This window comes from Hypomesus nipponensis, chromosome 22 (assembly GCF_054491055.1).
Source record: "Hypomesus nipponensis isolate SF chromosome 22, ASM5449105v1, whole genome shotgun sequence".
Lineage (NCBI taxonomy): Eukaryota > Metazoa > Chordata > Actinopteri > Osmeriformes > Osmeridae > Hypomesus > Hypomesus nipponensis.
In genome coordinates, this window is record NC_140382.1 from 15073625 (window position 1) to 15085272 (window position 11648).

Consider the following 11648-nt stretch of genomic DNA (forward strand, 5'->3'; position numbering starts at 1 on the left):
GGAAATGTCGTAGATAAACGTCTCCGGAAATCTAAAGTAGGAGACGCTTTGAATTGTGGTTTGTGGAGTCCTTATTACTAACTCTTCCACCTTGAATGATTTGTAGCGTGGACTGTGTGGACTACAGTCCACACTACTACTTTGTTACTGAGCAACATGGCTGCGTCCTCTGCAGGATCGAGTGGCCCACTATATATTATATCAAAACAACTAGCAATGGTTTATACACAAATGATCGTTTATCGTAGTCAAAGGTGTGTTGTCAGGCAAATAGCCACATCTGCTATTCGATACCAAAGTCAACCACAACTCAAAAGAAAAAGGTAGGATGCCGTTGACTGCTAAAACGTTAGCATAACATAGCATACCCGTGTGTGAGCGCCTGCGCGCGTGCATGTGCTTGTTGCGCGGAGACTGCATGTTCCACAGTCTTACATTCCCTCACCGGGCACGCCCACCTAGATTCCGCTATAGCCATGATTCTGTAAGAGGATGATGTTCTTTTGGAAGGTTGCATGATCATACGTCAAAAGGTCGACTGTGGGGGATCTGATCCATTAACATTCCTCCCTTTTCCCTGTTTACACAAACCAATCTTTTCCTGTTTATGTTTGCAGTGCTCCTGAGGATCTGGTTGGAGTGGTAGGTTTGGAGATCCACGCTCAGATACACTCCAACACCAAACTCTTCTCTGGTTCTCAAGTTAAGTTCTGTTCTCCCCCAAACTCCCTGGTATCCTTCTTTGACGCGTCCTTACCGGGCACCTTACCTGTGAGTCGAGACCGACTACATCAACACTCTCTTGTACATTAAACTTACTTTAAAGAGCCCAATATGCAATTTACTGACGTTAGTTACACTCACACTCTTAACATGCCTATATTCTCTATTTTATTTAAATATTTTTTCGTTTCGTTTTCGTTTTCATGAAACATTCCATTGCATTTGGTCTTCATCAGTTCACTTTTCTCTGACACACACCATTTTTTATTATTCTAATGATAATGTTGAGCACAAATGTTTATGTCTGAGAATTAGGTGACAAGAGTTGGAGATTCCTTTTATTTCTGTCATTCATTATTGAGTAATACTCTACGTTTACAAACCAATACTTTTTTTCCCTCAGGTGCTCAACAGACGATGTGTGGAGGCAGCGGTCATGACAGGCCTGGCTCTCAACTGCTCCATTAACAAGAAGTCCCTCTTCGACAGGAAACATTATTTCTACGCTGACCTTCCAGTGAGTCATACATGTTTCTCAGTAAATTGTTTTTCAGATGAACGACCACCATCCCTAATCTTGTCTGACTATATACAAGAATAGGGACTGTGGCAAAAGCTCTGGGCTGGGTTCTGTGTCGGATGTATTTTGTAATCATTTGTCAAACAATAAGCCCCTCTCTTTAGCATAACCTTTCCATTGAATTTCAGTTTCCACTGTCCCTATGCTTTAATTGAATAATGACAAGTATTACTGAAGCGGCAGAAACACCCAGTGCCACTGATTCAGATTAATGACAGCTTGTGCTCCTGGCAGCTGTTTACGGTCATGACAAGCGATGCCAGGTCACGTTCACCTCAGTAGCAGTTGCTGGCAGAATGTTCGCATGGCAGGTCTTCACTATCCCTGGTGCTCATGGGTAATTTTACAACCGTTACGACTGACATTTAGGCCATGGCACAAATACAAAATGTCAGACACAGATACTCAGAGCAGCAAAAACCATCCTTTCTCCCTAAAATGTTATTAGATTTTGTGGAAAAGGCATCTTTTTATTTACATTTGTTGAAATTGTAACCTTTAACAATCTAATAAACAGGTAAATTATGGAGGGATTTATTTTATCGTCTACTGGTTAGTAAAACATACAGTGAAGCTTTAAAAAGTGTTAGTTAAAATGTTCACGTGAAATAAAACAGTCACATGAAGTTGGCTACCACAGCTTCTTTATTATGAAGTTGCTACAGAATGGTTGATTGGTGATATTTATATAGTGACCACACGCTGTAGTTGAACAATGCTCACTTTCATTCACTTCTTTCAATAAGCTTTGTCTCTTTATACTTTTTATAATAAACCAAAATCTAAAGGTGATGACTTACATGCCCTAATCATTCCAGCTGCTTTGAAATAAAAACAAAGTTGTGAGTAAAGCAGCAATCACATTAGAAGTACAAGAATATGGCATGTCGAATTTCACAGATTAAGAGGTAATAATGTTATCAGGAAGCAGCAGATGCATAATCCTGCATAATCAGATTATTTCTGAGGAAGGTATCCCACCGGGTTCCCAGCTGGAAGCATTGCTGACTCTCAGCTCTGCATAGTATTTGTCCAAAGTAGATATTCTTACTGGGGATTGCGTCATCTCGCTTTAGCATTTTCTCTTGAGTGGGCTGCAGCCTCAACGATAATGTCAGCCTCAACGATAATGTCAGCTTAGAGTTCAATTTTTGTCTCTAATGCTGCCAACAGTTGTCACAAAGATTTGGTTTTGTTGTCTCTGTTATTGCTGCTGTGTTGGATACATACTGTCTGCAACCCCAAAAGTGATAAGTATGCTACTATTGGAAGGATTTACATATATGTGATATTAGTTCATTTGAGGTGGTAAGAGAGATTGTGCCAGCATTGTGGTCACGTCTGGACTGGGACTGAAAAACGGCTGAAAAATCTGCCAAATCTCCTGACGGCCAGTCCGACCCTGATTGTGGTGATATTTGGTCCTTGCTCAAAATGTTCTTTCACAATATGCTTGAACAAGAGCAGCATGGAGCAACATGAGCATGTGAACGGTCCTATTCACATTTTCCATTTAAATCCTTAAACTTCATGGATAATTAAGTCATATAAGGGTCTAGAAATAAACCTACATGCATTTATTAAAACACAGATACTCTAAAATGGATTTGTGCATTATTGATATGTTCCATGAATCTTTGATTTAATTTAGCGAACTCACAGTTACTTATTAAAAGATTAATGTGCCTGCATGACCAACATTTCTTGTTGGATTTAAAATGGAAGGCTCGTGTAAATGTTATAAGGGTGTTTTATTTTAATAACATGTACCAGCAGCCCAACAGAAATCAACCAGACGTGGCACATAATTAACCTTCGCATTTTGGTGACACATAGTTCAGACATGGCTTGAAAATAAAGTCCCCATCTTCTTATTAATGTTTCCAGTGAGAGATTCAGAGATACTGTTGAGTGATGGTTGAATCAGTTCTGCCTACACATTGATAGGCTTGTGAGAGTCACAACTTTCCCACACTGGGAGAGTTACAGGTTGCAGATAGCTTGTGAACGTATGATTTCACCCAAAATCTGTTCAGAGAGATAATGGGTGGAGTCATTTCACACAGCCTATCAGGAGAAGCCCCCCCCCCCCCCTTTTTATAGAGTCATCAACACGTCTCTTTGCAAGATGATGTGAGAATTATGGAAATTAGCATCAATTTGAGGAATTCTATCCATAACGATCGGCATGCATATGCTCACCACACTTCCTTATGCTAATCAAGCACATTTGCATTGACAGTGACAGAACTGTATGAGAGATTTGCAGGGAGAAAGCAGAGGTTTGGGCTATGTGATAAACCTTGTCCCCCATGGTCAATTATGTTTGCTTTGTGTGCCAGTGATTGATTTGTTGAACAGGCACAATACACAGATGGCAATGGCTAATTGCTTTTTAAAAATTCTCTCTTTCTGGAATAGCAATACGTATGATGAATGTTTAGGTTCTGAAACTAAGGTTACCATGGCAACAGAGTGAAGTGGTATTCCACTTGGTGTGGCACATGCATGTTCCTTCCATATAGAGAAACGGATCAAATATTTATCTGCTTCTGAACGTATGGACTAGAAAATGGCAAAACAATAATATCTCAGCTGAATAATGATGAGGTGACCTGTGTACCCTGAGAGAAACTGATTCTCAGTGCCTCATCTTTAATGCATGTGGATCTTACACAATGTTTCTGACCAACTTTGCTTCAAAAAAGAAAAAGCACTTTTAATAAACTCACTTGTTGATGACAAACTGATTATCGGGGCCTCGAATCAAGTCACCAAGCCAACTCCAGCTGACCCCTTGCTCCTCCCAGGCAGGTTACCAGATCACTCAGCAGAGGTTGCCTGTGGCAGTGGATGGCACGCTCACCTACAGTCACCTGGAGGGCCGCAGGAAGAGCCAGGTGGTCACCAAGAGCGTGAGGATCAAACAGGTCCAGCTGGAGCAGGACAGCGGAAAGAGTTTACACGACAACTACAGGAACCAGACCCTTATAGACCTCAATAGAGCAGGTAGCTCACAACGTCTTCTATCTTCCATCATCATGGTCTGTCGAAACGCATCTGATTTAGTATACCCTTCCCAGTTAAGTGAAACCAATGGGACGATCCCAAGGAACTAACTTAGAAGAAAATGACACTTTATTCAAATGCACAGTACCTTACATTTACACATTACATTTACATTTACATTTAGCAGACGCTCTTATCCAGAGCAACTTACATTAAGTACAGGAACATTCCCCCCGAGGCAAGTAGGGTGAAGTGCCTTGCCCAAGGACACAACATCATTTCGCACGGCGGGGAATCGATCTGATTACCAGCCCGACTTCCTCACCGCTCAGCCATCTGACTCCCCCACCTTCAACCTTCCATATGACCTCATGCAGCGCCTTGGGGAAACAAATAACAAAGTTCTTCTAGTCTTGTGACCTGTGGCTTTCTGTTACTTGTGCATATGGGATTCATATCTTACTAAATGCAGCAGTGTGTAGTTGGATACATGAGCAAACTTTAGGCATAGATGGCTGAAATGTGAAACTCATTATTTGAAAATTCCTCAGAGACAAGGGGGTAGAGGGGAGAGACATGGAAAGAGAGACATTTAAAGAGAAGGGAAGAGAGAGAGAGATGTGGAAGCAAACAAAGAAAGAAAGAAAGAAAGAAAGAAAGAAAGAAAGGGGGAAAAAGAGAGAGGGAGAAGGGGAGAGAGTGTGTTTTTGATGACAATGTGTGTGTGTTTCCCCACCAGGAGTAGGGCTGATGGAGCTGGTCATGGAACCAGACATGAGATGTGGAGAGGAGGCAGCTGCTGCTGTCAGGGAGCTGCAGCTCATTCTGCAGGCTCTGGGGACCTGCCAGGGCAACATGGCCGGTAGGGACACACACACACTTCACATGTGCGCACACACACAGACACTACACATGCAGACGCACACACTTCACATGCACACACACTTTCACACAAACACACCCTTCCCCTTCGCACAACGACACAAAGACACAACAGTTCACACAAGTGCACACACACATGGAAAATGGTCAGAGCTTTGTTTGGAGATTCATGCAGACTCCACACAGCAGGCTTAAATAGCACACATACAGTATACACAGATAATCAAAGAGAAAAAACATTTCCCAGAGCTCTATATTACAACTCAGAGATGTGCTTTACTTCCATGGCTCCCTCAGTCTGCACTCTATTTGTCGGTCAGTGCAATAAAGAAGAATGCAAAATGGGAGCTTCTTTTCCGTGTAAAATCTTCTTAACCCAGTTCTCCCCGGTGTTCTTGAAGAGGGCCAACTGAGAGTGGATGCCAACGTGTCGGTGCACAGGCCCGGGGAACCTCTGGGAGTCAGAACGGAGGTGAAGAACATCAACAGTGCCCGCTTCCTGGCAAAGGCCATCGGTGAGGGCCACAACATTACATTCTTAACATGCCATGAGATTACACACTAACACACACTCCCACGTCCAGCATAAACGTGTACTCGTGAACGCTCACAGTACACACGTACACATACGTACACTAGGCATACAGGCATTTACACACAGCCAACCGACTTTATAGTTGTTGCTGCTTCATTACCCACACAGTTTTGCTCAAAAATGGTCACACATGGCTGAAATCCTGACTGATGGCCAACATGCATGTGTCAAACCCAGAATGAAAGATAAGACACACATGCACACATACTATACACACACAAGGAGTAATGTGCCTGTTTAAATCTCTACAACATAAGTCGACCATAACGGTTTCACACCAGAACCATAGGGATATTTTTTTTTGTCTTAAATCCCAAACAGAAAGACTTGTGAGATACATGAGTTTTTTCCATATAAACTCAGGAATATTTGACTTTGTGATGGAATTAACTCAAGTGAAATTTCTATTGTACAGAAGTTTTTTTAAGACACAGATTCACTGCCACTCAAAATTTGCCGTGAACATATTAAGACCTGAGATGACACTTCACATTTGCATCATTGATGAAGTTTTGTAGCGTTTTATCTCCCAGCTGCAGGAACTTTAAAAAGTCCTGTGAAAGAAGTCATTTGTCATTAGTTGTTTGAGTGCTAATGTAGCAGCCGGCAGTATCTTCAGGCACGGTTGTGTGCCAAAGCAGATGTTAAGAGGCTCCAACAGGATGCCAGTTGGCTGGTTGCTGCTCTCCGTGTTTGTGTGTGTGTGTTGCATGCACAGGTGTGTGTTTACACTAAATGGTTGTTGGTTACACGTGTGCCCTTGTATGCGATGATTTTGCAAATTAAATTAGTGTGTGTGTGTTCTCATTGGTTCTGAACATCAGACTATGAGATCCAGAGACAGATGGGGGTTCTCAGGAGCGGTGGAACTGTGCAGAATGAGACACGGGCCTTTGATTCCAAATCTGGGTAAGAGGTTTAAAAAATAAAATAAATAAAAACATTGGACTTTTTGGCACTTAATGCCAAAACTGTAGAGACTAGACATCTGTCAGTCAGCTACCCAGATAATAGCATATGAGACCTGCAACATACAATAGGTCTAGACTTGGTAATCATGCTCCCTAAAGGTGGATATCCTGTCGCATTTGTATAGTTTGTGGATATTTTGATAGAAAGCCACTCTGTCTGCACCTCTGTTTGAGATATCCCGGGTTAACGATGATAAATATGATCATTTGGACCCAGACAATCGATGGGCACAGAGGAGCACGGGTCCATGAAATGAGGCTCTTCACACACACAGCTGGGGCTTGAACTCTTTGTCTCTCTCTCCTTCTCTGTCTTTCTGTCTATCTATTTCCTTCTCTCTCTCTCTCTCTCTCTCTCTCTCTCTCTCTCTCTCTCTCTCTCTCTCTCTCTCTCTCTGTCTCTCCAGCCTTCTGTCTCTCTCTCTCTCTCTCTCTCTCTCTCTGTCTATTTCTCTCTCTCTCTCTCTCTCTCTCTCTCTCTCTCTGTCTATTTCTCTCTGAGCCTATTTGTAGTAAATCTCTACCCCCCCCCCCCCCCATAAGACAAAAATGAAACCAACAAATTGAATATTTAGGCCAGCGTGGTATTTCTCAATGCCTTAAAAAGTTTATGATTGTGTTTGTAATCTTGTGTCCCGCAGTCACACCGTTCCTATGAGAGACAAGGAGGGTCTCCAGGACTACAGGTGAGTCGACACGCGTGTCCGTCTGCTTCACGACCCAGCAGAGGCTGCGGGAGAGATACAATCACTACATGTAGATGGACGAGAGGAAGTGAGACAAAGACTGAGGACAGAAAAGTGAGCTTGCGGGAGTTTTTGTCAATGAGGCTCGTTGAACAGATAACCACGGATCACGCGGGGCGCTCACATGCCACTTAACGGTGGTGGTGTGACAGCGAGCGTTCCCGATGTGTTTCTGATTAGAGGTATGCCAGGTATGACGCACAGTCTGAGGAGCTCCCTTAGACAGGGGAGACAAAACACTCCGGCTTATCTCCCGTGACGGATGAAAGGAAAAGGGGCCGTTCGCTCCTCTGTCTCTCTCTCCCGCTTGCTCCTTGATGTTCTCTCTCTCTCTCTCTCTCTCTCTCTCTCTCTCTTACTTCTCTCTCTCTCTCTCTCTCTCTCTCTGTCTCTCACTCTGTCTCTCTCTCTCTCTCTCTCTCTCTCTCCTGCTTGCTCCCTGACGTTCTCCCTCTCTCGTCCGCCAGAGCTCCGTCCCCGGCTATCTCCAATCTCACTCCGTGTGCCACCAGCCTTCCGTTTTCAGACATGCCCAGACACACACAATGTTTATCGCCAACTCCCTGGAGAACTCAACCGTCTTCCTCCAACCCCCCCACCCCTCACCCCCTACCCCTCCATCCTCCTCTATGTCCATTCCCCCAGGTTCATGCCAGAGCCCAACCTGCCCCCCCTCATGGTGTACTCCGAGAGCCACCCCCCGCCCCCCGGACTGGACCCCAGCCAGGCGGTAGTGGTGGAGAGGGTGAAGGAGAACCTCCCAGAGCTGCCCAGCGTCAGGAGACTCCGACTGGTGGAAGCCTACAGCATCCTCCCAGAACACAGCTTCACCCTGGTGGTGAGTCCTTCAGTCCCACCGCCAGTAACTCTCCTACTACGTTGAATACATGGCCTTTCAAAGAATCATCCGTGTCAAAGGAGCAAACATTCTTGATATACATCAGTAGGGTACTTGACCTTTGTCACGAGATCTCCGTGTCCAGCAAGGAGCAGCTGACTGTAGGTGTGCCTGGATGATCAGCGTGTTGGGATATCACATTTCCAGGATTCTTCCCATTGAATACATTTTTCTCTCTGTTTCAATATGTGATAAAGGCAGTTCCTTATTGTCAGATTTAGTCGTCCAACGTGATTGGGGGAGGCAAATCAAAACATTCAGGGAAAACGTTTCAAAAAAGTAACTGTTAGTGTTTCTTTACTTTTGAAGAATGAGGATGGGCTCGTGGAGTACTTTGAGGCCGTTGTCGGGGAGACCAAAGCGGAGCCGAGGAAGGTGATTGGTTGGGTGACGAACGAGCTGCTTGGCCTACTCCATCAGCAGGGGATGAGCGTGAGCCAGAGGTGACACACACACACACACACACTCACACACACACACACACACACTCTTTCCACTAAACTGTCACTTTTTCTCATCCATATATTCATTAATTCCTCCCTCCTCTTACCTTTTCTCATCTCCTTGATCCTCTGTTTCTCCCACACCTCGTACTCCCTCAAACCTCTCTCTGACAGACTTAGATTTCCTCTCCTCATTCCCTTCCTCTTCCTCTCCACATCTTCATCCCTCAAAGGCCAAATAGATCCTATCTAGCTAAGGCTTGGCTGCTATCTTGTCTAGACCAGCAACAGAGGCTCACATGCGGCAAACCTCATTTTTGGGTGGCATTGTCCAGGATGTTTTGCTATCTCCCAACATATTGCGACACGTTGCAATGCCAAATATTAGACAAATTCAATTTGCATCCTTTATTCCACTGGCCAATGAATAGAGGGTACAGACTCAAGGAGTGATGGAAGTAGAGCACATTTGAGTCATATGCTATGAAGAGCTTTGGGAAATTAGTTTACTTTCTTAATCTTGGACTTTGGTGATGATGTCAGAGGAAGTCATTTGTCGTTGGTTCATTAACGCTAGATTTATATGGTCCTGTACACCTATGTTGGGTAAAGGGAGAAAAGGGATACAGAGAAGTTGGAAATGACAATGTCAGAGAGTGAGAGGGTAGGGAGACTAATAGACAACAGCTAGACAGGAAGAAGCAGAGCTAGACAGACAGATAAAACACAAGAGATGTTATTAAGCTCCAGTCAGACCTGTGTAGCGCAGCTCCCAATGTCTAGCCATCGAACCCAGAGTGACTCCACATCATGAGAGCCTTTTTAGCCCTATCGCTCTGTGTTACAGGGCAGTGACATCTACATACCTGTAATGATCAGGCATGTCTTTCAGTCCCGGGGCCACACACACACACACAGTCACTAACCCACTCATTGCCACAAACACACACACACACACTGTCACTTACCCACTCAATGCCACACACACACACACAGTCACTTACCCACTCACTGCCACACACACACACACACACACTGTCACTCACTCACTCACTCCCACACACACAAATATACTCAACAGTTTATTGGACGACAGACACACTCACTCTCTACTACACAGACAGATACACTTACAAGGCACTACCACAACATGAAGAAAAATGAACAATTTACACAGTGTTCACTCCATCCACTCATTATTTTTCCATCTCACTAGCTCTCTGTCTCACGAGAGAAGACAAATTAAACCCCTCAATGAGCTACATGTTCTTTCCCTCTTGCAGTCCAGTCTCTCCTCATGTCCTGGCAGATCTCCTGAACCTCCTGGAGTCAGGACAGATATCGTCCTCCATCGCCAGACAGGTGATTGAGCGTGTCCTCCTGAAGTCCTGAAATTCAAATCTACTATTGATTACATTTACCTTACCTTAAAGCTACTTGGAACAAGTCTCTGCTCCATACCTTATTGTCAAAGTCATATGTTGTTTATTATATTATGTATATTTAATGAAGTAAATGTTAAACACATTTTTGTTGTAATGCATGTATATGTTATTTTCATATCCTGCATGTATGGATACCCAAATGCTTACCTTTTAACGTTTGAATTTTAGCCCCGTTGTAAACTACTGTTGTTATACAAAAGGTCATTTGAATTTGTAAACTTCAAAAGAAAATTGATCTCAGATGGTAGCACACATTTTCTTGATTAGTATGTTTACAAAGAAAAATAATCCCACATTTTCACTGTGCCAGGTGTTCCAGGAGCTGTCAGCAAACCCTGGTAAGACCGCCCAACAGATCGTCCAGGAGCAGGACCTGGGGCTGGTCAGTAACACAACGGCAATCCACAACATCTGCCAGAGGATAGTGGACTCGCATCCTGAACAGGTAAGACCTTTCTGGACACAATGTGTCATTTTGAGGCCCATGGGAAATCCCTAACCATTAGGGGTGGTCATCTTTTGGTACCTCACGATTCAATTCCTCGTGTGAATCAATCTGAATTGTTAGAAGCCTGAACCCCGATTCAAATGTGAATCGATTCCCACCCCTACTAACCATTATAATAGTGCATTGTTAAATCCCAGAAACTGTAATGCTGCGCTTCTTCTTTGTAGGTGCAAGCCATAAGGACGGGGAACAAGAACGTCCTGAACAAGTTGATGGGTCTGGTTCAGAAAGAGACCAAAGGGAGGGCTGACCCTGTCGTTGTCCGCGCCATTCTGGAAGAGATGACCTCCTGAGGAGAGGGCCTTAGTTTGTCACCTGACTCAACAATAAAAACTTAGAAGAAGTTTATACTGGACTGGAAGAGTCATACGTACGTTTTACAATCGATTTGATTCGAAGATGCAATAAAGGCGAAGTTGTTTTGTGAAGATACTGTAGAAGGCTACATGGCGTCCATCTTCTGGGTCGGGGATCGTTCTGTCAAGCCTTTACCAGAACCGTCTTTTTGTGGCCTCTTCAAGACACGTTTGGGTTGTTACTTCCATGTTTAAAAAAGATAACCCTTCCAAACCTTGATAAACTTATTAGATTTACATCCCAAATAACACACACGATGTATGTGTATCTATTACTACTGTGGCTTGAGAGCAAGTGATGAGCCCCCTCTTGTGGTTAAAAAAAGTGTCAACATACTAGGATATGTAACAGCTGAAGTGGATACTATATTATGCCACAATGTTCTGGTCATAAAATATATTACTAAGGGCGAGTACATCAATTCTTCCTGGTTTTCAGAAATTATTGATAGAAGTTTATTGATAGAAGCTGACTGACAATGCATTCTAAAC

General features: G+C 43.7%; 1 protein-coding gene across 1 annotated transcript; it reads left to right on the forward strand.

Moving 5' to 3' along the window:
- The first annotated feature begins 124 nt into the window (after positions 1-124).
- gatb (glutamyl-tRNA(Gln) amidotransferase, subunit B) lies at positions 125-11228 on the forward strand. The gene is made up of 13 exons (XM_084686406.1): positions 125-323; positions 618-771; positions 1127-1240; positions 4114-4312; positions 5052-5174; positions 5596-5709; positions 6614-6698; positions 7402-7446; positions 8152-8344; positions 8714-8847; positions 10131-10209; positions 10603-10737; positions 10968-11228. The coding sequence occupies exons 1-13, from the start codon at positions 157-159 to the stop codon at positions 11091-11093; spliced, it is 1668 nt and encodes a 555-aa protein (XP_084542532.1). The 5' UTR covers positions 125-156; the 3' UTR covers positions 11094-11228.
- Positions 11229-11648: the final 420 nt, after the last annotated feature.

Excerpts from the sequence above, each read along its gene's own strand:
- gatb (XM_084686406.1), top strand. The coding sequence starts at position 157 with ATGGCTGCGTCCTCTGCAGGATCGAGTGGCCCACTATATATTATATCA. Across the intron at positions 4,313-5,051 it reads TATAGACCTCAATAGAGCAG|GAGTAGGGCTGATGGAGCTG; the intron begins GTAGCTCACAAC and ends TTTCCCCACCAG. Across the intron at positions 8,848-10,130 it reads GGGATGAGCGTGAGCCAGAG|TCCAGTCTCTCCTCATGTCC; the intron begins GTGACACACACA and ends TCCCTCTTGCAG.